The sequence below is a fragment of the Aethalodelphis obliquidens genome, unplaced genomic scaffold (genome assembly GCF_003676395.1).
Source record: "Aethalodelphis obliquidens isolate GAN/ISIS:26980383/991018 unplaced genomic scaffold, ASM367639v1 scaffold8, whole genome shotgun sequence".
NCBI classification, from domain to species: domain Eukaryota; kingdom Metazoa; phylum Chordata; class Mammalia; order Artiodactyla; family Delphinidae; genus Aethalodelphis; species Aethalodelphis obliquidens.
The window spans coordinates 60,425,419-60,452,179 of NW_020837952.1; the positions used below are offsets into that span (position 1 = coordinate 60,425,419).

A 26,761-nucleotide genomic window follows, 5' to 3' on the forward strand; every position below is an offset into this window, starting at 1 on the left:
CTGAGTTTCCACTCCAGCTCTGCACTTGCCACGTGACAGCGGGCAAGCATCACAGCCTCTCTGACCCCCAGGTTTCTGGGGGTGAACACAGACTGAGACCATGGGCATGGAGAGCCCGCGCCTGGCACAGAGTGGGACCCACAAAGGCGGGTGTCTAGACAGATCCGACAAAATTCCAAGATATGCTGCAGAGCTGTTTCTTAGAAACCCAAGATATTAAATTGCTCCTGGTTTCTTTCTCTTCTTCAGAAACTACTTTACCACCATGACTGAGCCCTCGCACTTGGGTCCTGGAAGGACCTGACCTAACCCAACCTTGGAGGCGGGAACCTGGGGGCCGCTGATGCGGGGCTCTCCCTTGTCCTCACAGGCGGTACAGGGACTGGCCAGGCCCCCTGACTTGCAGCCCATGCCCCCTCCTCCGGGGAGTCGGCCATCAGGCTCTGGAAGACTGAGCCGCAGGCAGAAAACCCCAGCCTTTGCTTACATCACCATGACCAGAGACCCAGGCTCCACACCAGCTCCTGCCCTCTGCCCTCTGCAGGGCTGCCACGGGCAGTCTGCAGCCCGCCCACTTCCACGCCCTGCCTGGCTCCCATGTGAGGGAAACAGAAGGGGCCTCATCAGTGAGGTGTCCAGGTCAGCGAGCCTGATTAAGACAAAGGCCACCCATCAGCCTTGGCGGCCAAGGCTGGGAGAGGCCGCAGGACTGACGGCTGCATCCGCAAGCTGGCAGGCAGCAGGTGGAATGTCGCCGCCGTCCGCATCATTCTGCATCACCGCCCCGACGTTCCTGCCACACAGGCGACGCGACGCCCAGTTCACGCCCCTACAGACCCCTACAAAACTAAGAAAAGGGGCCGTGTTATTCCAAACAAAACAGGAACTCTCCCGTGACTCTGTTTACTCTCAGCTCCCTCAGCCCAAAGCCCAGCAGAAGGCCGATCAGGCGAAATGCTCAGACTGCCCACGCCGACTGCTTCCTGGTCCCGCGGAGGGTACAGAAGTGACAAGCAGTGGGTCAGGTCTCCAGTCCCCACCACCTGCCACAGTGAAGTACAAGTTCACCGTCAGCGTCACTCAGGGTCAAGCGCTGCCGCCCTCGGGCGGCACTCTCTTTTTATTCTGCAAGCAGAAGGAGCCTCGTGGTACCTCGGGCACCCAGATGGTTACGATTTGTTACACATTTGCCATGTTGAGTGAGCACCAGGTAGAGCTACGTAGATCATCTCACTAAACTCTGCCTGCATTCTGTTATGTCTACTGCCCGGTTTCACAGACGCAGCTGACTCTCAAGAGGTTAAAAAGGAGGCCAAGATCACAGAGTTAGAAACCGCCAAGTCCTCAGACCTGTCAGACCCCCGCGTTGACATTCTTGGAAAATGCTGGACCCAGATAATGAATGCAAAGCGCTTAGCAGGCAGCTGGCAACCCCGGGAGCGCGATGAGGGAGGGGTTCTGGGGTTGGGGGAGGATGCAGGGTTTGCATGCGGGAGTGGAGTGCTGGAGGTGGCACAAAGTACATGCCACTGTATTCTCTAGGATTCCACGTGCCGCCAGGCCTGGCCCAGTGGGGGCCACACAAGGGGTCCCATGTCCCTGCTTTAAATGCTGAAAAATCACTTTCTTCACAGCTCATCCCGCCCAGTTAGTGAGGGAGTCTGCAGGTCCCAAGAGTCTGAAGCAGACTGCCTGCCAGTACTTCCTCCTAACACGAAGGCTCAGCTCACACAGGGGCTGCTGGCACCCAGCCCGAAGGTCACCCCGGGCCGGCTGCCGGCCCCCCCACCCCGATGGGCCACTCCCAAACAACCTCTCAGAGGGGACCAGCCCACCCCCCGTACGCTTCCAGCCCACGTGGCCATCAGAAAGTCCCCCTCACTGCCAGCTCCCCACCCGGGCTGCTGCCATCACCCCTAGAATGCACTGGTTGCCCCTTCCACTCCCATCCGACAGTCTGCCCTCCACACCACAGCCACAGGATCTTTATTTAAAGATCGTTCCCTGCCCCCCTTAGAACCTTCCCAGGGAATTCGGAGTAAAACCCAAAGTTCTGAGAAAGCTCTCCAAGACAGCCCCTCCTCGCGCTGCTCACCAGCCCTGCTGGCCTCCTCCCCCTCCGATTCTCTGCCCCGGTGCCTTTGCACAGGCGTCTCCTTCCTGTCATTCCAGCTGCAGCTTAGACGACTCTCACCTCTTTAGAGAGCCTCTCTGGACACCACATTAAACGTGGCCCGAGGGGCTTCCCTGTCACAGCACCTTGTTTTACTGCCATCACCACCACTGGTGTTTCATATCGGTTTGCTGTCTGTCCCCCACTGCATGAAAGCAGCTCAGGAGGAGGGACTTGTGTGGATGACCATCAGATTCCAGTGCCCAGAGCAGAGCCAGGCACACAGCAGGCGCTCGATAAACGCTGTGTGAATAATGGGTTGTCCCAAGTTAACGGGAAGCAGGTTCAGTGAGGTGGGTGACTTGTCCAGGTGACCACAGCAGGGACGTGGCCCAGCCACTGTCCACCTGAGGCCTGGGTGCCCCACGCAGGACACAGGGCATGGACTTGCCACTTTATTTCAGTCGCAAGGGGCCTGACTTAGAAAGATCTTCCGAAGATGCCCCAAACACCACACGACACAAGGGCTGCAGCCCCCTCACTCAGCTCGCCCAGGCTCCACAGGCAGGTGGGCCTGTCGCGTGTGCTAAGAAGACCCCTGGGCGTCCAGACAGGGCCCACCCCGACCCCGCCTTTCTGAGCACCTGCAGCCCCTGTGCGCCCGGCAGGTGCAGGTTGGGAGACCCAGCACCAACACGCTCTGAAAGGCACAGGGGGGCTAGACGTTCGCTGTCAGCTGTGGACACCACACGGATGTTATCATCAGCGTAACTACTTCAGTACCAATGACAAACTCATTGTCATTGACTAGGAAGAAACTCTACTCTCTCAGGGAAACCCCACGCACCTGCCTCTCTCACCCATGAGGTGGGGAGAGGCCTGCTAGAACCATTGCCAGGACCAGCCGTGGGCACCACACCCAGAGACGCTGGCGGAACAGACACGCAGACCACGGCCACACCCAGGACACCCAGTTTAAAGCCAGAAGAGAAATCGCAAAGGTCAAGAGCTGCCCCCGACCCGGAGCACTCAAAATTCCCCTTATGCCCAAGAGAAGCATGGCTGAAATCTAAAGGAACATGAAAACCAGCGGAGAGAAATTCACAATAAATAACTAATGTCCATGTAATAAAGAATTCACAGGGCTTCTCTGGTGGCACAGTGGTTAAGAATCCACCTGCCAATGTAGGGGACACGGGTTTGAGCCCTGGTCCGGGAAGATCCCACATGCCGTGGAGCAGCTAAGCCCACGCGCCACAACTACTGAGCCTGCGCTCTAGAGCCTGCGAGCCACAACTACTGAGCTTGCGTCTCACAACTACTGAAGCCCGTGTGCCACAACTACTGAAGCCTGCGTGCCTAGAGCCCGTGCTCCGCAACAAGAGAAGCCACTGCAATGAGAAGCCCGCGCACCGCAACGAAGAGTAGCCCCCGCTCGCCGGAGCTAGAGAAAAGCCCGCGCAGCAATGAAGACCCAATGCAGCCTAAATAAATAAACAAACCAAAAAAATAAAAAAAATAAAGAATTCACATCATAGCAAGTTATGAAAGAAAATGCCTGAGAGCCCAACAGATAAACGTGTAAAACACCAAAACAGGTAATTGCCAAAAAGGAAACATAACCACTTAACAAAAATGTGGGAAAATATAACTCGCACTCGTTTTTAAAAATTCACATTGAAAGAACAAGTTGTCCTTTGTTTTTTTTTTTTTTTGGCCACACCCCGCAGCCTGCAGGATCTTTGTTCCCCAACCAGGGATCGAATCCGGGACTTCGGCACTGAAAGCATGAAGTCTTAACCACTCACTGGACCACCAGGGAATTCCCCAAGTTGTCATTTTTAAGAAGGCAAATTTGGTATTTTAAAAATACCACTTAGGACTTCTCTGGTGGTGCAGTGGTTAAGAACCTGCCTGCCAATGCAGGGGATATGGGTTCAAGCCCTGGTCCGGGAAGATCCCACATGCCGCGGAGCAACTAAGCCCGTGTGCCACAACTACTGAGCCTGTGCTCTAGAGCCCGAGAGCCACAACTACTGAGTCCACATGCCACAACTACTGAAGCCCGTGTGCCACAACTATTGAAGCCCGCATGCCTAGAGCCCGTGCTCTGCAACAAGAGAAGCCACCGCAATGAGAAGCCCACACACCACAAGGAAGAGTAGCCCCCGCTCGCTGCTACGAGACAAAGCCTGCACGCAGCAATGAAGACACAACGCAGCCAAAAACAATAAATAAATGAATAAATAATTTTTAAAAAAAAGAGTGCAAAAAGAAAAAAAAAATACCACTTAGGAAAACTGGCAGATTCGACAAAGTTAAACACATATTTACCAGTGATTCAGCCATTCCCAGGTACTTGCCCAAGAGAAATGAAGCATGTGTCTGGCACAGACACTGGTATACAAGTGTTCACAGACATTTTGTCCCTAGTAAACCCAAAATGGAAACCAGGAGGAGGTACACGTGAAACATGACGTAGCCACTCAATGTTCCCGGCAATGAGAACAAACTACTGATCCGCACTGCACTACGGATAAATCTCAAAATCATCATGCTGAGTGAACGTCAGGCATAGGAAAAGCTACACCTGAAAGGCCACGTTCACATGACGCTTCAGAAAAGGTACAACTACAGTGACAGAAAGCAGACTGGTAGTTGCCCCAAAACGTTCTGTTTCTGGTGGTGCTTTCACAACCATCAAAACTCATCCAATTACTTACTTTACACGGACACAGTTTATTTTACATAAATTATACTCCAATAAAGTTGCTAAAAAGTTACGACAGCCGAAGCTGGGAAGAGTACATTGAACTGGGAGCTCTCATATATGGCTAGAGAACAAAAATCACTCTATCCTGTGTGAAAAGCAAGTGAGCATTTTCCTGCTTCTGTGAATCTATCTTACGGAAAAGAAAAAATAGGAGTAAAGTAAATAAATGCCTTTTGCAGAAAGACATTCCCTCTGTATCAATGAGAGCAAATAATATAACAACAATAATCATAATAATAAGGAAGGAGAAAAAGAAAGTAATGTTCTGTAATTATTGACATTTAATCTAGGTAAATTATGCTGTATGTACTAAACCTAATCTCCGTCAGTCTTTTAAAAGGATGCCTATGAAGACAAGTAGGTACATGGAAATGCGTGTAATACGTCTGGTGAAAGAGCGGAAGCTCAGGCTTTACACACACTGACCACAACTACATACGTCACACGCCCGAAAGGCAGGAGCTGCTCTACCTCACAGGAAATATGTTTTCTTTTTTCTTTGTTTTTACTTTTAATATGTTGTGGGTTTTTTGGGTTTTTTTTTTTTTGCGGTACGCAGGCCTCTCACTGTTGTGGCCTCTACCGTTGCGGAGCACAGGCTCCGGACGCACAGGCTCAGTGGCCACAGCTCACGGGCCCAGCCGCTCCGCGGCATGTGGGATCCTCCCGGACCGGGGCACGAACCCGTGTCCCCTGCATCGGCAGGCGGACTCTCAACCACTGCGCCACCAGGGAAGCCCTACTTTTAATATTTGTAATAGTAAGATGACACCACTTTTTCCCATGAATGTACGACTTTTGATGAATGTCATAAGGCTCATTAAAGCGAGAGGAGGGGAACAGAGAAGGGACTCCCCACCTTCAGAGGGAGGAGAGGAGGGTGGGATAGGAGACAGTCCAAGTCCAGAAGCTAGGAAGGGTCAAGGTCACAGAGAGCGTCCAGACTCGTGGAAGCACAGTACAGCGCGTGGATCTACAGCCAGACATACCTGAGTTCAGGCCCTGACTCTCCTGCCCCCCAGCCAGGTGGCCACTGCACCCCTCTGGATCCCAGGAACTCCATCTGTCAGAGGGGTCTAACCTGCCACCCTCCCAGAACCAACAGTGAGGACGGGGGGCGGGGGGAGAGGCCAGTACGAAAGTCCTTTGTAAGCCGTAAAGTTCTGTCCACGTGTACATTCGGGGGGGACCCTCTGCACTGCTGCTTCGCGTGTCCCTGTCGGCAGTGTGGCTCGCGCAGATGAGGTCATGGATCCCAAACCTGCCAGTGTTCCTAAACTACGCGGTGCACTAACTGTGTGAACAGACACATGAGGGGTAACTGGACCCTTGCGTGGCCTGTGAAATCAGTACCAGCTTTTCCCAAGACCCGTCCAGCAAGAAATCCCCTGGGTCATAAACCCTGAGAGCCGCCAGTCCAACAGAGAGCTCCCTAATCTCCATGACTCTCTCCGTCCCTGTCTCCCTGCCATCTGGCCACAGGACCCTTGAATCCAGTGGATGACAGACTTATGGGAGAGATGCAGCCCCAGATGCTGAGCCACTCACTGGGGCAGCACCATGGACAGCTCCACGCCCCCAGGCTGCTCCCTGCTGGGCTGTGGGCCTTACAATCTGTTCTAATAATCCATGGTCGTTATGTTCTATAAAGTAGCCACAGACACTGAATTAGCAAATACCGAACGACTGCTCCGAGGGAAATACAGGGTTGAGTTCCTGCAAGTCTCTGGTTACAATTTCGTCCACCGCTCAATACGTATAACCTTGTTTTGCGTGCTTCTGTTTAAAGACACCTTATTTAATACATAGTTGGGCTACTAACATTGAGCTCCAGGACACCAGCACTGTGACTCGTGCCTGGACGAAGCTCGTCTAACACGCATACCCTCCATGAGGCCCATCACAGCCTCCTCTTGCTTGAGCCTATAGAGCACTCCAGCTTTACGCTTGGGGCCACTTTAAACAGCAAAATCACCACCAAAAAGCACAAAAATGCAAATACATGGCACTATATAGACCACAAAAATGGTGAGTTGAAACAAGGAGGCGTGGTGTCACCTTGCTCAACCTCAGCTGGGACCGTGCACCTACCTCGGGTGACTCAGAGTTTCCCACCACTCTGCACACGTCTGCGATTAACCACAAAAGCACCAAAGGTACTGACGACTTCGGGGTTATGGATAAATTTCTGTTGAGTAGGTAAATCTGTAATACAGAATCCGTGAATAATGAGGATGGGCTGTATCAGAAGAACTGGTATCTTCCAGCTCGAAATGGGACTACGGGGATCCAGCCACCTCCCCTGCCTGCAGTGAGTGACCTGCTTTCACAAGCTACCGGCTTTGAACTTCAGAACTGGGAGAGCCCTTTATAGACTAGTGAGTCTGGGGACGCACGGAAGAAGGCACGCAGCTGTGTGAGGAGAAGAACCCGCGCCTCCCACGCCCAGCTCCGTGCTCTACAACCACCCGGCCACAGATTCTCTACCTCATTCTGCATGACACTGAATGGGGGACGTAATCGTGCCAACAGCTCAACAGCACTGACAGTGATGATGGCTCACATTTGCCCTGCACTCTACAGTTTATAAAGCTCTTTCACCTGTTACCTCTTCATGGCAACCTGATGAGGTGGGGATAACCTCAGTTTAGTGTAAAACCTCAGTCTTTGGTTTAAAAATAAGGCAGGGCTTCCCTGGTGGCGCAGTGGTTGAGAGTCCGCCTGCCGATGCAGGGGACACGGGTTCGTGCCCCGGTCCGGGAGGATCCCACATGCCGCGGAGCGGCTGGGCCCGTGAGTCATGGCCGCTGAGCATGCACGTCTGGAGCCTGTGCTCCGCAACGGGAGAGGCCACAACAGTGAGAGGCCCGCGTACCGCAAAAAAATAAATAAATAAGGCAACTGAAGCTTGGGAATCCAGTGGCTCGATAGCATCTGGGGCTCAAACCCTGCCCCTCATATTCTTTCCAAGGTCCCAGATGTAGGCATATGCACCTGAGTCTTCAGCAAGTCAATCTTTTTACAGTAGTGACGTCAAAGAGCACTGATCACAGATCACCATGGCAAGCATAATAATAATAGAATATTCAAATCATAGAGGGAGCAATTCTAACTAATTTGATCTATTAATTTAACATGACCCAATAGAAAATGCCAAGAGAATGTTTTAAAATAAGAACAGCCAGGAAAATTCAGAGTGATGTGGGATCATGATTCTTATCAGATATTAAAACATACTAGAAAGCTAAATCCTCATGTCACCATCAACACAAACTACACAACCCTTCCGCGTTGCAAACAAAAAACCCACAGACTGTTGGCTGCCTGTCCTGCCACGTGGATGAGGTCGACTTGAAGGCTGGAAAAGGGCCAGAGAGAGTGGAGATAGGAGATGGAGACAGTGGGGCCACTCAAGTCCTTAGTATTGGGCATTCCTAGTCTTCTGGAGGCTTTAGTTTTCAACTCTTCTACAGATTGTTAGCCAAAAATTTTGTTTATTTTTAAATTTTTTTTATTGAAGTATAGTTGATTTTACAAATTTGTAAAAAATTTACAAATTTTTTTATTGAAGTATAGTTTCAAGTGTACAGCAAAGTGATTCCGTTATATATACGTGTACATATATACGTGTATATATTCTTTTTCAGATTCTTTTCCTATAGATTATTATAAATACTGAGTACAGTTCCCTGTGCTATATAGTGGGTCCTTGTTGGTTATTTTATTTTTTTTAATTTTTAAAATTTTTAAATTATTTATCTTATTTAGTTTTGGCTACGTTGGGTCTTAGTTGAAGCACGCAGGATCTTCGTTGAGTCACGCGGGATCTTTCGTTGCGGCACGCCGGCTCTTCATTGTGGTGCATGGGCTTCTCACTAGTTGTGGCATGCGGGTTTTCTCTTCTCTAGTTGTGGCATGCAGGCTCCAGGGCACGTGGGCTCTGTAGTTGTGGCGCGTGAGTTCCAGAGCGCGTGGGCTCTGTAGTTTACAGCACACGGGCTCTAGTTGAGGCGCATGGGCTTAGTAGTTGAGGCACGTGGGCTCAGTAGTTGCGGCACGCGGGCTTAGCTGCCCCGCGGCTTGTGGGATCTTAGTTACCCGACCAGGGATCGAACCCGCGTCCCCTGTACTGGAAGGCGGATTCTTAACCACTGGACAGGGAAGCCCCTTTGTTGGTTATTTTAATAAATTTCTTATTGTCTAAGCTACCATGGATTAGTTTCTTCACTTCTAACCCAAAGAAAGAACTCAAGAGTCACCCAACTTTAAGGAAACCAACCAAAAACCCTACCTTAATCCCACATCACCTCTAGCTACTGTCTCACCAGAAGCTGTCTCCAGCGGAAAGTTTTCAGTCCTCTCTTACTTGGACAGATATGTTAATTTACAGATCTGTTAAATTCTACCATTGATTTTCGGTTTTGGTTTTTGCTTTCCTGCAGAACTCTCTGACTTCATCTCTGCATCGTTTCACTGATTCTACCCTTAAATGTACCTGGAAGCCAACCACTTCTCACAAACCACTCTGGCACCGGGGCCAAGCACCACCATCTCCTGCCTCTATTCCTGCCCAGCTCCCTAACTGGTCCCCATGCTTGAATCAGCTCTTGCCACGCCCCTGCTCTCAGTCCTCCATGAGGCTGACGTCCTCACCTCCCCTTGGCTCCTTTCTCAAACACCTACCTTCTCAGGGAGGCCTCCCCAAACCACCCTGTTTAACATTGTAGATCCACCCCAACAGTCCCTACCCCACTTCCTGCTTTATCTTTCTCCATGGCACCTGTCACTCTATAGCATCATATATTTTTTACCTATCTTCTTTGCTCTCAATCTTTCCTGAGTACAGGAGCCAGCAAACTTTTTCTGTTAAGGTCCAGATAGAAAATAGTTTAGGCTCTGCAGACCACACGGTCCTGTCTCAACTACAAAATCACCCACAGCGATACATAAAGAAATGGGCATGGCTACGCCCCAGTAAAAGTTTATTTACCAAAAGAGGCAGCAGACTGGAGGTGGCCTGGGGCCATCGTGCGCCAGCACCTGCCTTACTAGAACATATCTTTTAACAGAGCATTTTCCCTCTTTGATTGTTTTGTTCACTGCTGTACACTTAGCTCCTAGAATAGTATTTGGCCTATAGGAAACAATAAATATTGGCTAATTAAGTGAATAAATGAAATGAACCGAACGATTAATGAGAGCAAGGTGGTACTGGCACACAATGAGATCAATAGAACAGAATAGAAAGTACAAAAGCAGAATGAAAATACATGGTAATTTAGTTTATATAAATATTCATCCTTCCAATCAGTAGGATGAAGACAGTTCTTCAACAGGTGGTCTTGGAACAACTGGCCAGCAGAGGAAAAAGAATAAGGTTGGGCCCCTGTCACGTCAAAACCGATTCCAAAAAAGAAAAACTTCTGATGCCAAAAGTAAAATCGTAAGAAAACCAAGTAAACCTCGAGTGATTCTTTTATTCTCTCAGAAAGGGGAAAGCCGTTCTGAGTAGAACACAAAGGCTGTCAAAGAGAAGAATGATATTAAAAAAAAAAAAGACAAAAATTAATAAAAGAAAAACAAAAGGAATGATAGATAAACAACAGAAAAAATTTCCATAGGAAGACGCCCCCATACAACAGAGACAAAGGCAAGAGCAGCAGCACGCTGGAAAAATCACGCGGTCTCTTAAATGAGGGTTAATTTTCTTAACAAATAAGTTTCATACACTGCATAATAAAATGAAACAGGACGGAAAGGCAAAGGGAGATATAAACGTCTTCTAAGACGGGAAACTATGCTCAGCTTCACACAATTAGAGACATGTAAATGAAAACTGAAAAATTCTATTTTTCACCTATCAGATGTGAAAAAAGTCAAAACACCTGACAACATTCCGCGCTGAAGAGGGTGTGGAGAAATGGGGACTTCGTATCAGGCAGCAGGATAATAAACTGATGAAATCTGTAACGAGAGAGCTGGGCAACAAAACCACAGCTGCTTCTCCCTTTGACCCAGCAGCTCCTCCCCTGAGGGGTTTCCTACAGTCTTCCACCGGCTGGTGTAAAATTCTGTAATTCCTACAGCACTGCTTACAAAGTACTGGAATGGTCCCATCAACAGGAAAGTTAACTGAATAAATGAGAGATCATTCACAGAATGGGATACCGTGTAGCTTTCAAGCACGAACTGAAGCAGCTCTATCTGCACCGCTAAGGAAAGATCTCTAGGGCAAATGAAGCGAGGGGAAATATGAGGGGCTAACAATATTAGAGGTTTTATATTCATATAAAAGTGAATCGTTCATAATGACCCAAGTGCTTGTGGGGTGAGAGGCTGGGGCACTGGGATAATGGAACCCAGCCCTCGGGGCTGTTAGGAGTTTTTAATTAGTTGATACCCTGGAAGCCCAACCAGGCTGCCACCGAGCAGGGGCCCAGGGTCAGCAAGTGTTATTTACATCATTGCCAGTATTATCACGGCCTCTGGAGAGAGACCAGGGAGGAGAAAGGCGTCTTGGCCTTTTCTCTATGACTCTTCTCAGACATTTGAATTTTGTGCCCTGACCATGTTTACCTATTCCAAGAGTAACAAACATTTTTAATCACAATGCAGTTACTTGGGGAAATGCTTATGATAGAAAGCTAAAGAAAAAAGAACAGCAAAAAACAAAGAGCAGGCCACAAAAATTGTACAGAACACTTGAAGGAAGGAAATTGCTTTTTTAAAAAAATGCCTAAGAAGAAAGACTGAAAGGAAGTTGAACCCAAACGCCCACAGTGGTTAGTGTCGAGAGTGGGAGAATTACAACTTTTTCCTGTTTTTCAAACATTCTGTAGTGTATCAATAATACGCTGTGCATCTAAACAGCACCAAGGACTCACCGTGTGCCAGGCACTGTGCTAACCACCTACCATCCTCACCTCGGCTGCAGCGGGTACTTGAACCCAGCCATCCACACCTTGCTTATGCTGAAGCAAGCATTTACCGAGGGCCACCATTCAAGGCTGGGTGATCAGTGCTGGGTGGGACGGGGACCAGAATCCAGCACGGACCCTGCCCACCGGGCGCTGAGCGGGAGGAAGATTTTTATCAGCAACTCACACAGACAAGCAGGACGCTGCCTCGGGAGGGCCGGGAGGGCAGGCTGTGCTCCCTGAGCCTGCACGACGGGCGCCGCGCCTCGCTGGGGCGTCAGGAGCGTGCCCTGAGGAGGGGAGTTTCCTGCTGGGGGGGGGTGGGAAGAGCATCCAAGGTCCTCCTGGTGAGGCCGAGATGGGAAAGGGTCCAGAGCCAGGATGCCACGTGGGAGCCCGAGCTGGAAAGGACGCGACCGCACAGGGCCTCCTGGCTGGGTTGCGGGCTTTGCGTTTATCCTCAGAGAACCGGGGACCCCTGAAGGGTTTGAGACAGAGTCTCTCTGCTGTGGGGAGGAGGAAGGGGCAGAGGTATGACCCACGGCCTGTAGATGCCCGATGCCCAGCCCGTCCAAGGGCCACCTGGGCCAAGGGTCCCGAGAGGGACCTCCTGGGAGCCGCCTCGGCTCAGCCTGGCCCCTCCCAAAGGCTGAGGGGGGGGTCAACTGGCCTCTTTGGGGAGAGTCCAAGGCAGCCCTTGGCCGCTTCCGCCCCCCGGCAGCCAGGGCAGCATGAATAGGCTTCTGTGGCCCCTCAATAGGCCTTTCATCAACTCGTGCCTCTCAGTGCCCCTCATGGGCTAGAGACCCTCCCTCAGGGCACAAAAGACAAAGAAGCTGCCCAGGGAGGCCCAGGGCTGCCCTGATGAGGCACTTGGATGGAGAAGTACTGGTCAGACGGGTCCCCACGTGAGCAATCCCACAGGCCAGGCCGGTCCTCCGCTCCAGCCTAAGGGAAGCACGGGGTCTCAAGGACGGCAAGGCGGCCGGGTCAGGAGAGCCCATCACCTGCCTGGCCCCCTTCTTCTCCAGGAAAAAGTCGAGCCTCCTTCCCCAGATGAGCCAGGCCCTACAGACAGCCCCTCCAGTCTGCGCTGTGGTCCCCCATGCTGCAGGCCCTCCCTCCGCCCCTGACCAAACACCCTGCGCGTCCTCAGGCCACCCCACCCCTCACCATGGAGTCTTCCTGGACCGAACCACGGGGCCCTAGGCCCGTCCCAACCCAGCCTGTGCAAGTCAGCTTGGCCATCACGTCCCTGGGGCCTGTTCCCACCACCCGCCCCACGCACCTCCTCTGACCCACCTGGGCCACTTTACCTCATTGGATCTTCACAAAGACCCTGTGAGATAATGTTGCTACCTTCACTTAACTGATGAGGAAATCGAGGCTCAAGGTTTGCTTCCCTCATCTGATGTCGCACTGCTGGCACGTGGCAGAGCCAGGCCACAGCCCAGGGCTGCCTTCTAAGCCTGCCACACGAACACACTAATGTGTCCCTTCCCACCACGACAAGGCACCCCACTGGCAGGGTGACCAGGTACCCACCATAGGGCAGGGTCCACAGCGGGGACTCAGTGAATGTTGAACAACCGCATGACTGCACTCCAGTTTTCCAGTTTACTCAGCGAGCACCACGGCAGCTTTGAAACCCAAAGCCACTGTCCCTTCTCACAATATGCGCAATGTTGCGAAACCCTTAAAGTGCTCCTGTAGGCCCTCAGGTCACCTCCAGGAGGCCCTCGGTCCTGCTTACCCAGCAAGATCACGATGGGAGCTGGCACTGGAATCCAAGTCGGGTTCAGCACCCACTCTGAGCCTGCTCCGTTCCGGGCATCACCTGAGGCCCCAGGTGCAGTGAGAAACAAACCCTGACCCTGATCTCAAGGTCACTTTCAAGGGTGGGGCTTCAGTCCCCACGGCCCACAGTTCCCCAGAGCAATCCTTTGCTTTCTCCAGAACAGCAGTGCCTGCAAACCCGCAGCCCTGCGGCCACTTCGCTCCCCACCACCTCTTCCCAGGGGGCTTCGAGCTCGCCTAAGCAGTCATCAGGCCAAAACAGGAGCTCCACATTCAAATTCCCGTCTCCTAGGAGCTCGTCACCGACGTGGCCTTATTCAAACTCCTGACTCACTGCTTTGCTCTGACACATAAACGGGCCTCCAAGACGAGGTGCCGTTCTCCTGAGGGATCTTCGGTGGACACCCACACAAGGTGCCCCAGCCCCGACAGGAGCCGCCACCCAGCCACCGCGGCTCCCGCCTCCCGCCCACCCTCCCCACCTTCCTGGGCTGCGATCACCTGGTCACCGCCCTGATCACTGCCCTGGTCTCTGTTCCACCTCCTCCTGCCCCCGCCCCACCGCGCCACGCAGCACGAGGCGCGTGACAGAAGCCCAGAAGCCTGGCCAGCACCGCAAGAGGCTCACAGCCCACCTGCTCCCACCACTGCGCCAGAGCAGATGCTGAAACCCAGCAACCCCAGGCCGTGTTGGTGCACCCATCCTGGCCCACGGACCAGGCTCAGAGCTGGGGACCAGGCACAGCTGGACCACCCCACCCAGTGAGTCCAGGCGGAAGGGACTGTCTTGCTCACCGCTGTGCCCCAGCACCTACTCCTGCAGGCTTCGGGCTCCAGGCTGACGTTTACCAAGCGCTTCCAGCGGGCCAGGATGCAAAGCTGATGACACACTGCATGAAGCTAGGATTCAAGTCCCCCCACCCCCGGCCCCTGGGCAGACCCAAAGGACACCTGCCCCTCAGGTGTTCTACCTTCAGCGTCACCTAGCTAGTCCCTCCAAACACGCCCCCAGCCCTCCCCCAGGGGCCGCTTGTCTCATCTCTCCTCGCTCCTGGGGTCTCGGTTCCCTTGCGCAATTCCAGCTGCAGCTTCTTCACCAGGAACGCCCACTCCCGAGCCTGTCTCCTCTTTCATTTCCCTCCTTTATTCTCGCTTCTTCTAAGACTTCCTTCTCTGTGACAACCATGGGGTAGGGTTCTTCTTCATACACTAGACCGGGGCGAAGCCACACGGAAAAAAAGGCGCCAAATGCCTCTCCCTGGAGAGGTGGATGTCCAAGCGGGAGAGGGACAGGCCACAGCCTCGAGTCCAGGAGAGCTGGGCCCAGAACCCAGACTGACTACCTGGGACGCTGAACGAGGGCCTTCCCCACTCTCAGTCTCATCTTCTTCGTCTGCCGACAGGGGTGACACCCCCCTTCACCACAGGCTGCTATGGGAACGACCCAGTGCTGGGCCTGCAGTAACGGGGCGGCAGCCGGACTCGCAGGGAGGCTCCCAGACACGTGCCCCGCTGAGATGACGCCATCCCCGCTCTGTGCGCGGCTCAGCAGCTCCAGCCTAAGTCGACTCCTTGGGGTTTGCCACACAGAGCGGGGGCAGGACGAGGGCTCCCAGGAGCTGAGCAAGAGCTGATGAGCCCCACGGGGTGGGCAGCTACCTCCTCCCCGGGCCGGAGGAAGCTGGAATGCTAGGCCCCCGCCTCCCGGCAGGGGGTGCAGTCGGGGACCACCCGAGGCAGCACCAGCCACCAGGCGCTGTGGATCGGTAGGACGGACCTGCAGACAAAGCTGGGGGCTCAGCGGGCATGACAGCTACAGCCCCGAGCGTGACGGTGTAGCTCTGGGTGGTGGGACGACCGGGTTCTTATTTCCAGCTCTGGGCTGCAGGGTGGCGTATGCAATTCTTCCTACTTCTGCTTCTTCCTATTTCATTTCCGTTGTCCCTGAGCACAGAGCAGCACTGACCTCCCTGAGGCGCAGTGTAACTGGCCCTGCTTTTGTCAAGTGGCTCGGGTTAGGCAGTAATGCCTGTGGACTGCTGACCACACATCCCAGAACCACGGGCTGCGAACAGTGGTCCACGTCAACCTTCCTCTCCCCATTTTACCTAAGAGGAAACTGAGAGCTGGAAGGGGGAAGGGCTCTGCCCACAGAGACTCCCACAGGCCCCCTGGACTTGACCCAGGGCCGTCACCTGTCACGGGCAGCCTCCGTGACACTCTCTGATGCTCTAGGTCTGAAGGCTGACCTCTGCCCGAGGTGGACGCAGGGCAGTAATCAGTCCTACTCTGCCAGGAGAACGGAGGCCCAGAGAGCTGCAGCGACTTCCCCAAAGTGACACAGCATTCAGGGAAAATTAATTTCTGAGCCTCCTCTGCCTTCTTCCCTGCTCTGTCTCTGCCCAGCGGGACCCCCCGTGAGGACGGCTCCACTCAAGGGCTACCTCCCCAAGAAATGACCACCCTCTTCACTCAACAGATACCAACCCATCGATTCATCACCCACACTCCCCTCACAGCCCCTTCCCTGGGCCTCGCTCCACCATCAGTCCCACCCTGAGCTGGCACAAGGGATGCAGAGCCAGTGCCAATGACCCTGCAGGGGACCCCAGGGGGTGAGGGAAAGGAAGTCACACACAGGAGGCTATGCAGCGTCACAGGACTGATGGCAGAAATCAGTACAGGTGCCGTCAAGAACAAAGGGGGGGGGGCCCAGCTGATCCTCTCAAGGGGTCAGGAAAGGGGTCAGGAAAGGGCCAGACGGGCCCTTGAGCCGAGAACTGAGAGGTGAGGCTCCCCTGACAGATGGGGCGACAGAGTGGCAAAGTGTGGAGGAGCCCCCGAGAAGACTGGCACGGCTGGGGCTTAGCTGTCAGCAGGGCCAGGTCGGAAAGGATCTTGAACTCTGACTTGTAGGCCGCAGAGGTTTCTAGGGGTGTAAGCAGCAGAGTATAACACAGTCGGGAGCGGCAGCCGTGGTGGGACGGAGGGCCAGGCGCGGGGGCTGGTGTAGTCCAGCCCACAGGTGACCCAGGTGGGGATGAGGGATGGCTCAGGGCAGACAGAACTCGGCCACAGCTGGAGGGGCAGGTGAAGAAGGGCTGACCCTTGCCCAGTCTCAGTCAGGCTGAGCTGGAGGCGACACACTCTGGGGAGACGGGTGTTCGAGGGCAGTCAGCAGTGGAGGCTGGTCCGGGGAGTGTCTGGGCTGGTCCGTGATGGGTGTGGGTGGGATCAGGGGGCGGCATGATCGGTTACCCTCTACCCACCTGCCCCTACCATCTCCCGGGGAAGCTCTCAGCCCCGGGAAGCAGGGCCAAGCCCAGTCCAGCTCTGCATCCCCGGGTGCTCAGTCGCTATGGCCTGCACGAGGGAGGCAACAGTGACTACGGTTGCCTAAAAATGTACACTGAGAGAGGGGTGGAGATCGCAGAAAAGGTGAGCAATCAACTGGCACGAGGGTCTTGGGTGGCGGTGCGGCTGCAATGGTGCCCGTGAGCAACGTTCCAGAAAGAACGAGAAGGCAGAAGCCTAGGCCCGCCCCACTCGAGGTCCCCGTCAATCCCTCTGTAAACAGGGGCAAAACCCGCCCATGATTCCGCTCAGCAGCTGTGAGCACCAGTGAGGATGCGGCAGAGCCCTTTGTAAGAGTCGGGCTCTTTCCTGACGATCTTGGTAGTACACACTCCCCGTAAAGAGTAGTTTGTACTCTGCTTTTCTCACTTGTTCTGTCCTAAGTGTTGTCCCAAGTGTAAACAGTCAAGATTCAAAGCACGTCCCAAACCAAAGGATTTTTACACTAAACAGCGACAGCACCTCCAACTACAGGACTAAAAATTAAGCCCCTCTCCTTTTCACTTTGCCAAGAGACATTTCTCACGTATCCACTGGTCATTCAAGGGAGGCAAAGAACATATCCTTTAAAACAGGGGTCCCAACCCCCAGCCCACGGACTGCTACCGGTCCGGGCCGCACAGCAGGAGGTGAGCGGCGGGGGAGCCAGCGAAGCGCCACCTGTATTTACGGCCGCTCCCCATCGCTAGCATTACTGCCTGAGCTCCACCTCCTGTCAGATCAGCGGCGGCATGAGCTTCTCGTAGGAGCGTGAGCCCTACTGTGAACTGTGCATGCGAGGGATGTAGGTTGTGTGCTCCTTATGAGAATCTAATGCCTGGTGATCTGAGGGGGAGCTGAGGCAGTGATGCTAGCGCCAGGGAGTGGCTGCAAATACGGCTTATCGTTAGCAGGGAGGTTTGACTGCACAGAGACCGTAATAAATCAGTTGCTTGCAGACTCATATCAAAACCCTATCAGTGAGTGGCAAGTGAAAACAAGCTCAGGGCTCCCACTGATTCTGCATTATGGTGAGTTGTATCATGATTTCATTATATATTACAACATAATAATAATAGAAATAAAGTGCACAATAAATGTAATGCGCTTGAATCATCCCCAAACCATCCCACCCCCACACTCCGGTCCATGGAAAAACTGTCTTCCACGAAACCAGTCCCTGGAGCCAAGAAGGCTGGGGACCGCTGCTTTAAAAGACTCAGGCTAACGGGGTATTTGTCTTGTATCCCATCAGCACAAGACTCCCTTTTTAGGGACTTCCCTGGTGGTCCAGTGGTTAAGACTCCACGCTCCCTATGCAGGGGACCCAGGTTCGATCCATGGTCAGGGAGCTAGATCCCACGTGCCGCAACTAAGAAGCCCGCATGCCACAACTAAAAAAGATCCCACATGCCGCAACTGAGGCCCGGCGCAGCCAAATAAATAAAAATAAATAAGTGAATATTAAAAAGGTGGTCCCTCCCAAGTGAGCTGACACTCATCCTGCGCGGCCTGGACCGTGCAGAGGGTCCTCCCCCAGCTGGGCAGCCCTTACCTCGGCCCCAGACGCCCTGACCCCTCATCTGCAGGTTCACCAACAACCTCTCAGCTCCTGCTGCAGCCAGCTGGGCCCTGAGGGGCCTCCTTGTGCTTCTCTCCCTCCACAGCCCAGCCCGGTCACCTGCCCTGCCCCCAGTGGGCCTCGATCTCTTTACCTGAACCGAGACAACAGGCGGGAGGGCCCATCGGGCATTCTGGCTCAGTCTGCCAGGGCCCTCTCGGAGCTTCACCTACCTGTCGGCACAGCAACAGCGACAGGCTGGTTGAATTCTGGATCTTTCTTGTCCATCTCGGCTCCCCCGGGACGGCTGTGACCCTGAGGATGTTCTGCTGCCCAAGCCAAAACCAGGAGGTGGGGAGCAAGCTGCCAGATCAGCCCCGACGCCAGCAGGGCGCAACGTCGGGCAGAGGGACATCACGTCCGCTCTCGGAAGAACACCTGTCCCAAAGCCGCGCAGCAGCAGCAAGAGGACGGACTGGAGGGCTGCCGATCACACCCAGCACTGTCTCCCCGCCCACACCAGCCCCCGGAGGGTAAGAGCCAGGACCAAGGCCTGCACTGCACCCACAGGCAGCCTGCCACCCGTGCTGATGCGGGGGCCACCGTCTGTTGTCCCCGAGGCTGGGCGGGCAGGGGCCACGCAGAGCTGGAAGTGAGAGGGTCTTGGAGGCGAGGAGCAGCCTGGGCCACTCAGTTCCCAGGCTTCCCCGTCCCCAGCTGCAGGACAAAGGACACCTGCCTCCCCCGCTCAGCAGGCAAGCCTGCAATCCCAGGGAGGAGACGGGCCTGGAGAATCACTGACCAGCGGGCAGCCGGCCCCAAGCCCCGTCTGAGGCTGGATCCTCTCTCAGCAGCTGGCACACCCGGGTGCCAGGAAGCCGTCACCCGCCACTCACCTTTCTTCCTGTTTGTACCAATGCCAATGATTCAGAAGGTTTTCCATGGCACTTCCATGATAGTCCAGTCGTTAAGAATCTGCCTTCCAATGCAGGGGATGCAGGTTCAATCCCCTGTCAGGCAACTAAGATCCCACAGGCCGTGGGGCAACTAAGCTCATGCGCCACAACTACTGAGGCCACGTGCCGCAACTACAGAGCCCGGGCGCCGCAACTACTGAGCCCACACGCCACAACTAGAGAGAAGCACATGCGCTGCAGCAGAGGATCCCGCATGTCGCAACTAAGACCTGACACAGCCAAAAATTAAAATAAATAAATAAATAACAGAAAGTTCTCCATGAGTTTGGTAAACATCTGTCTGCCACCCACCACATCCACCTATGGTCCTAGTCCTGCCTTGGGGGTCAGACAGCAACCTCTAAGAAATGGCCTCCCAGGTTGGCAGCCGAAAGAAGTCATCCAAATGCAGAAAGCTTCGCACAAATGAAGAGGCCTGTTGCAAGCTATTTATAAGAGTGAAAAACTGGATCCAAGCTACGTTTCCCACAAGACAAAACCGATTAAGTAAATTATGGCACATCCACTCAACTATCCTGTATCATTTAAATAATGTTTAGAGTTTGAACAACACGGAAACGTTTTAGGAATTTTAAGTGAGAAAGCATGATTAAGAAACTTTATGTGTAGAATATCAAGTATTCTTTAAAGGGGCTTTAAAAAGATTGGAAAGCAAGATGTTGTTAACAGTGTGACTGCGTGATTGGAACTATGAGTAATTTTTTTCCATTCTTTATATTTTCCAGTTTCTATATTGTACATGTAACATTTTTTTTTTTTTTTTTTTTTTTTTTTTGTGGTACGCGGGTCTCTCACTGTCACGGCCTCTCCCGTTGCGGAGCACAGGCTCCGGACGCACAGGCTCAGCGGCCATGGCTCACGGGCCCAGCCGCTCCGCGGCATGTGGGATCTTCCCGGACCAGGGCACGAACCCATGTCCCCCGCATCGGCAGGCGGAGTCTCAACCACTGCGCCACCAGGGAAGCCCATGTAACATTTTTTAAATTGGAAAAAACTTGTCTGGGGATTTTGATGCTGTTTTTTTAACAAGCGTCCCGCTCAGGGCTTCTCTGCAGTGGCCTCATGGCTCGGCTGGTATTCCTGAGCCCGCCCAGCCCAGTGAAGGAGGCAGATGTAAATAAGGAGCCAGCGCTGCAAGGAGGGGGCACGGCTTGTGCAAGGCCTCAGGGCAGCGGCAGAGCGGGCACTGGCGCCCAGGCCAGGGGAGGGGGCGAGGACGCCAACACAGCTGATGGCCCTCTCGCTTTGCCAAGAATCCCTGCAGCCATGACCCTCAGTCTCCTTACAGTGCGAGGTCCAGCGTCCTCAGCGTTCTCTGGAAGGAGACAGAGTCCCTGCCTTGGGAGAGGACCACTCCGGCAGCTGCCCGGGCTGCTCCAGCCCCAGAAACGGATAGAGGCCAGAACCCACAGGCCTTAAAAATAGGCGCAGGAACCGAAAGAGACACCACTGCCACTCTAAACGGCCACACTTCCTCCTCGCGGCACTGCCCCAGAACCGGCTCTGCCTGCCTTGGGGACGGAGGGCCCCAGGGGAACCCAGAAAAACTGGCACCAGCCACTGCAAAGCAGTCTGAACTTCAGAGCTTGAATCCAACCCTAATTCCACATGCGGGCACTGGGCCAGATGTTTGTGTCCTTTATAACAACAACAGCATAGAGGGTCAACGCCGTGCCAGGGCTTGTGCTGGGTCTGTTCCTACCGCATCTCCTGCAGTCCTCACGGGGTGGCATGAGGCTGTGCGTGTCACTTCTCAGACAATTTCCATGACCCTACAGACTTTGTTGTCTCCACTTTACAGATGAGGACCCAGAAGCTCCAAACGGTGGCGTGCTTAGGCCCCCGTTCTTCCCTTCCAGCCACACCTCCCATGAACATCCCCCGCCCACCACTACGCCCAGCTACACTGCACCGAGCAAGACAGAGGGCTGGGCCGAGCGTGCAAGGTCCTCTTCCCGATTCACAGGGTGGTGTCAGGTGCCTGGCACGTGTAGGTGTTCAGCGCAGAGGCGAGGCTCACAGGAAGGCAGTCTCCCCTGTACTCTTCTGGCTCATTCCAGAACTCTCTACAGGACGGCTACTGGCACCTGACATGCCTCGGCTGGAACCCCAGGAACCCCAGTCCTGCTACCTCCCAGCTACGTGACCTTGGGTGAGTCACTTTCCCCTCTGAAGCTTCGTTTCCTCATCTGCAAAATGGGCTTTTAACAGAACCTGCCTCCACAGGAGGTGCTGCTGCAGGTCCAGCGGGGCTGGCACACGGCACGTGAGCAGCATCCCTCGTGCTAACGGCCTCTCCAGTGCTGGCCGGTCCACGAGTCAAACACTCGCCGAGCTGCTGAAGGCCAGGCCAAGCGAACACCAAAGTCCCAGCCGGGCGCTCAGAGCCCCAAACACCGCTCCAGCCTCAACTCCCACAGCCAGGCTTCAAGCCTCCCCGCTCCTCCAGGCAAGTCCTGCCCACCCTAACCCCCTCTCAAAGGCCACGCCTGCACGAACCCCGCTGGTCGGCCAAGGTGGCTCCCTTCTCTGTGCCCCTCACAACCCCTCACACCTCGACTTGGGCCCTTCCTCAGCCCACCTCGTGCCAGGCAGCTGAGCACACCTATGGTGGCCAGGCCACACGCACCCGAGGACAGGTGTGAGGGCCTCACCCCTGCTAAGAGCCCAGACAGATTCTGCCACTTACTGGCCATGGGACGGGGGCATGTTACTTCACCTCTAACCCTGTGCTTCTTCGCCAGGACAAAGAGAGCAGTTTAATGATACCTACCTTAAAGGATTATTTTGACGATAAAAGGAAATGGTGAATGTGAAACACTCCTTTTGTCCCACAGCACTCCAAAGAGAGAGAAAATTCCCCAGGCCACCTAAAAGGGGGCGAGGGCCCAAGAATAAACAGCTCTAAAATGCTCAGCCTTGGGGACTTCCCTGGCAGTCCAGTGGTTAGGACTTCGCGCTCTCACTGCCGAGGGCACGGGTTCAATCCCTGGTCGGGGAACTAAGATTCCGCAAGCCATCCGCGGCCATGGGAAAAAACAATACAGTAAAATAAATTGAAAAAATAAAATAAAATAAAACGCTCAGCCTAGGCAGGGCCCAAAGACAAGCAGCACGGGGAAGACCCCTCTGCCACTCAGACCCGAGTCGTGGCCACGTGACTTGACCAAACGCCAGGGGTGTGCTGCCCCTGTTGAAGGGAGCCTGCCCACACAGCATGCATGCGCTGACGTCCAGAGCCCATTAGAAGGCCCAACCCCCGGAGGAAGTGTCAGGCAGGCTATCTCCACCTTTGTTACAGACATCTGCATCACACAACATGTGGGCATTGGACCAGCCGATTCTTCCCAACTCAGACTCTGGAGCCCCGCTCAGGCCGCCTCAGCCATCAGCCTGGCTCACCTGCTACCTGGAATCACAGGCAGTTTCCTGTGGATAAAACGCCAAAATCCTGCTCAAAATCCTGCACAGCCCTGGCTGCTTCCAGCAGGATTTTTACTTCAGCCAAGTCACCTGTGTATCTGGCTCTCTGGCCCCTCAACTGCACCCACACCCCACGCAGCACGGATCAAGGCTGATCCCCCCACCCGGCGTGGAGCAAGTCCTCAAAAAAACACCTCTACTGCAGAGGCCACAGCAGACAGGTTCAAAAATCAGGTTGGGATCTCCAAGGTACTTTTCATCATGCAACCAAGAGACAATGCGGGCAGGGGGAAGGGCGTAGTCGCCTTCTCTCATCTCATAGACAGACACTGTTACTTAAATGATAACAGCGGGACTTCCCTGGTGGCGCAGTGGTTAAGAATCTGCCTGCCAGTGCAGGGGACACGGGTTCAAGCCCTGGCTCGGGAAGATCCCACATGCCGCGGAGCAACTAAGCCCGTGCGCCACAACTACTGAGCCTGCGCTCTAGAGCCCGTGAGCCACAACTACTGAGCCCACATGCCACAACTACTGAAGCCCGTGCGCCTAGAGCCCGTGCTCCGCAACAAGAGAAGCCACCGCAATGAGAAGCCTGCGCACCGCAACCAAGAGTAGCCCCCACTCGCCGCAACTAGAGAAAGCCCACGCGCAGCAACGAAGACCCAACGGAGCCAAAAATAAATATATAAATAAATAAATTAATTGTTTTAAAAAAGAGGGATTTCCCTGGTGGTCCAGTGGCTAAGACTCTGTGCTCCCAATGCAGGGGGCCCGGGTTCAATCCCTGGTCAGGGAACTAGATCCCACAGGCCGCAACTGAGACCCGGCGGAGCCAAATAAATAAATAAATAAATAAAAGAAATGACAACAGATTGTCCAGGGTCAAGCGTCTCCCCCAGAGGCTCCCTTATACCTTCAAAACAACCTGAGGTTAGTTCTGAACAACCTAAGCTTTAATTAAACAACAACAATAAAAATCTGGGAGGTTTAAGTTAACTCATAAATGTAACAGGTTGTCCCAGCTGCAAAGTGGAGATGAGCGGGTAACATGGTGAAAGTGCTTTGGGGAGGGCGTTCTGGGCTCACGCCTGGGTGCTTGGGCCAATCATTCTGTCCTAACTCTACTTTGGGCGTGAAGTCACTGTTTAGCTTGTCCCTCTCTGAACATCACATTTCTCATCTGAAAAATGAAAGAGACGGGCAACGTGAGCCCTTCTAAGGCTTTAATCTTCCAACTTCCTTGCCCGTCCACACCCTTCATTCCCCAGCCCAGAAAGTAATCCTCTCATTCATTTGCTGAGTGTGCCCTGGGGCTCTGCTCTGCATGGGCCCCGTGCTGGGCACTGAGGAGACTTAGACTTGGGCAATGCCCTGTGTGTGTATGGGGTGGGGGGGGTCACCTGCTAACTGGGGAGACAGCCACACAGACCATCACAGTGCCACCCATGGTCGTCCGTTCATCCACCGGACGCGAACCCGGTACAAAGAGAGCACAGGCAGCAGGACAGGGGGCGGAGGAAGGGTCCCCGGGTGGCAGCATTAGCTCTGAGGCCTGAAGGGAGACCTGCACGTGCTTGCAGGGCAGGTTAAGTATGAGGTAGCTTTCCAGGCGCAGAAAAGAGCAGAAATAAAAGTGCAGCGCATCAGAGCACTACAGGGACTGAGTTCTGAGGGGCTGGGGGTGGTAAGATGGGAAGAGCTTGTGCATGAGGGGGGACTAGAGGCAGGAGGGGAGACACAGCAATAGTGCAACCACAAGGCTGTGCTCTTGGCCTACTATGGGCAGGTCCCCTCCCCAGATGCAGCGCAGTAGGTGCGGCAAGGCCTGGTTGGGACATTTGCGGGGACAGGCACTGGGGTCCCACTGACCGGGGTCAATCCCAGCTATACAACTTCCTCGCAGACTGTCCCTGGGCTAGTGTCTCGCCTCTCTGAACTTCAGGCTCCACATCGGTGGAGATAATGTTCCTATATCTGGCAAGGTCAGTATCGAATTGACAGAGCCTACGTAAGGCACCTGGCACACACTGAGTACCCAGGAAATGCCAGGTGCTACAGCAAATTATTGTTCTTAGGGGGTGGCAGTGCAGGCTCCTGGGGGCAGGACTGTCTAACAGGGCAGAGAGATGCTCAGAGGACAGTAGGACCGTGTTGACAGGGGAGTGAGGAGGGGTGCCCGGAGCTGCTGAGCAAACAGGGCTGAGGGGCCTGAGCAATGGTCCCTCCGACCCCTCCCCTCTCAGACACTCTGTGCCAGGTGACAGGCGGCCTGCCAGGCGGGCATGCAGCCGGGCACACAGTAGGTGCTCAATGAACATGTGCTGAATGAACAAATGAGGACCCTTCCATTTCTGCTCGAAACTAATTAGTGACACCCTTTCAGAAGAGACCAAAGAACCTCTGTCCTCGTCCACCCCGGCCTGTAGACACCCTACCCCCACCCCCATGCTTGAGGAAAGCTTTGTTCCAGGGCAGGCTGGGCTGAGACCTGCTGAGGGGAAGTATCTTGTACCAAGTCCGCCTCCTGCAAAAAAGGAGGCCGCAAATTTATTTCTTCTTGTCTTCCAGCCTCCAGGGTGTGGCCTGCTGAGGGGCCTGGAATGCCTTGTGACCTTAGGTGGGGATGCGCTGGCTCTTTGGGACTCAGTTTCCCCAGTGGTGAATGAAAGGGAGTGGGTCTGGCAGAATCTCCAAGGTTTACATTCCCTTCTCCACAAAGTGCTGTCGCCCCCTCAGACAGCCCCAGCCCAGACTGGGGATGAGGGTGGGGCTGGGGGGTGGCTGAGAACGTGGTATGAAGTCATTCCCGCAGGAAGAAGGGAGGGGTCTTTTCAGAGAGAAAACGGCCTCCTCGGGCTTTAGTCTGAACACGATCCGTCAGTAGCCATCACTTCACGCCCAGCCATGACGGAAGACCCCACCTACACCTGGAGCCCCAGGCTCTCTCAAACCACACGGGGCACCTCCACCCCACGTCACCGGCCCATCTAGGACTTAGGGCCTCCTTAGAGCAGCATCACACCCAGAGAGGCGGCCGGCCCCGCTCCCGCTGCCAAGCGGGTGGGTTCATGGGGCGACGGTCCAACAGGTCCCCAGTTAGAGCCAATGTGCAGAGAGAGCGGTGCGGGAAGACAAAGGCTTCAGGACGCCGGAGACCTGCCCTCCCGGCGAGCTGGGACGGTGGCCGGGGCAGCTGGCAGGGAGGTCTGCCCGGAGCCCACGGGGCCCCGGCCCTGCCATGTCGGGCTCCGGGTCTCCCCAGATCCAGCGCCCGCACTCCCTGCAGCGGCACTGAGGCCCCGGGGAGGGCTTCTTGGAGAAGGAAGAGGCCTGGCGGAGCCACGGAGGGGAAGGAGGGAGACGGGCAGACGCCCGGATGGACAGACAGAGGGAGACGCCGAGTGACCCGGGAGACAGACACACAGGGACGAGAGCGTGACGGACCGCTCTCGGGACCAAAATCAGAGACGGAGACGCGGAGGCACAGGAAACAGCCGGACGCGGGGAGCCGGGGGCGTGAGGGGGATGCGACACGCAGGGAGCCCCAGAGACACACGCAGAGACAGAGACGTGCAGAGACACCCAGAGGCGCGCACACTCCGACGACGCGGCGGCCCCGGCCTCGACCCCGGCCGACCCCACTCACCGAGGCCGCAGACCTCGCGGCGCAGGCTGAGGCGGCCGCGCTCCTCGGCTATGGCGCGCAGCATGTGCTGCAGCGAGCGCTCCTCGGCCTCCGCGCCGCCCGCAGGTTCCGGGGAGGCGGCGGCGGCAGCGGCGGCGGCGGGGAGGGCGGGCGGCCCGGCCCGGAGCCCCGCGGGCGCGGGTGCCGAGGCGCAGGCCCGGCCCGGCGGCCGCGCGGAGGCC

The 26,761-nt window shown here is 54.7% G+C and overlaps 1 protein-coding gene across 2 annotated transcripts in view; it reads right to left on the reverse strand.

The window, feature by feature from the left end:
- The window catches only part of KIAA0930 (KIAA0930 ortholog), a 44,428-nt gene extending 17,678 nt beyond the window's left edge, over positions 1-26,750 (reverse strand). For both annotated transcript variants that reach the window (XM_027107938.1, XM_027107937.1), the window contains exon 1: positions 26,541-26,750. In XM_027107938.1, coding sequence (XP_026963739.1) covers positions 26,541-26,604 — 64 coding nt within the window. In that variant the 5' untranslated portion in view covers positions 26,605-26,750. The remainder of the gene's footprint in view (positions 1-26,540) is intronic.
- Positions 26,751-26,761: the final 11 nt, after the last annotated feature.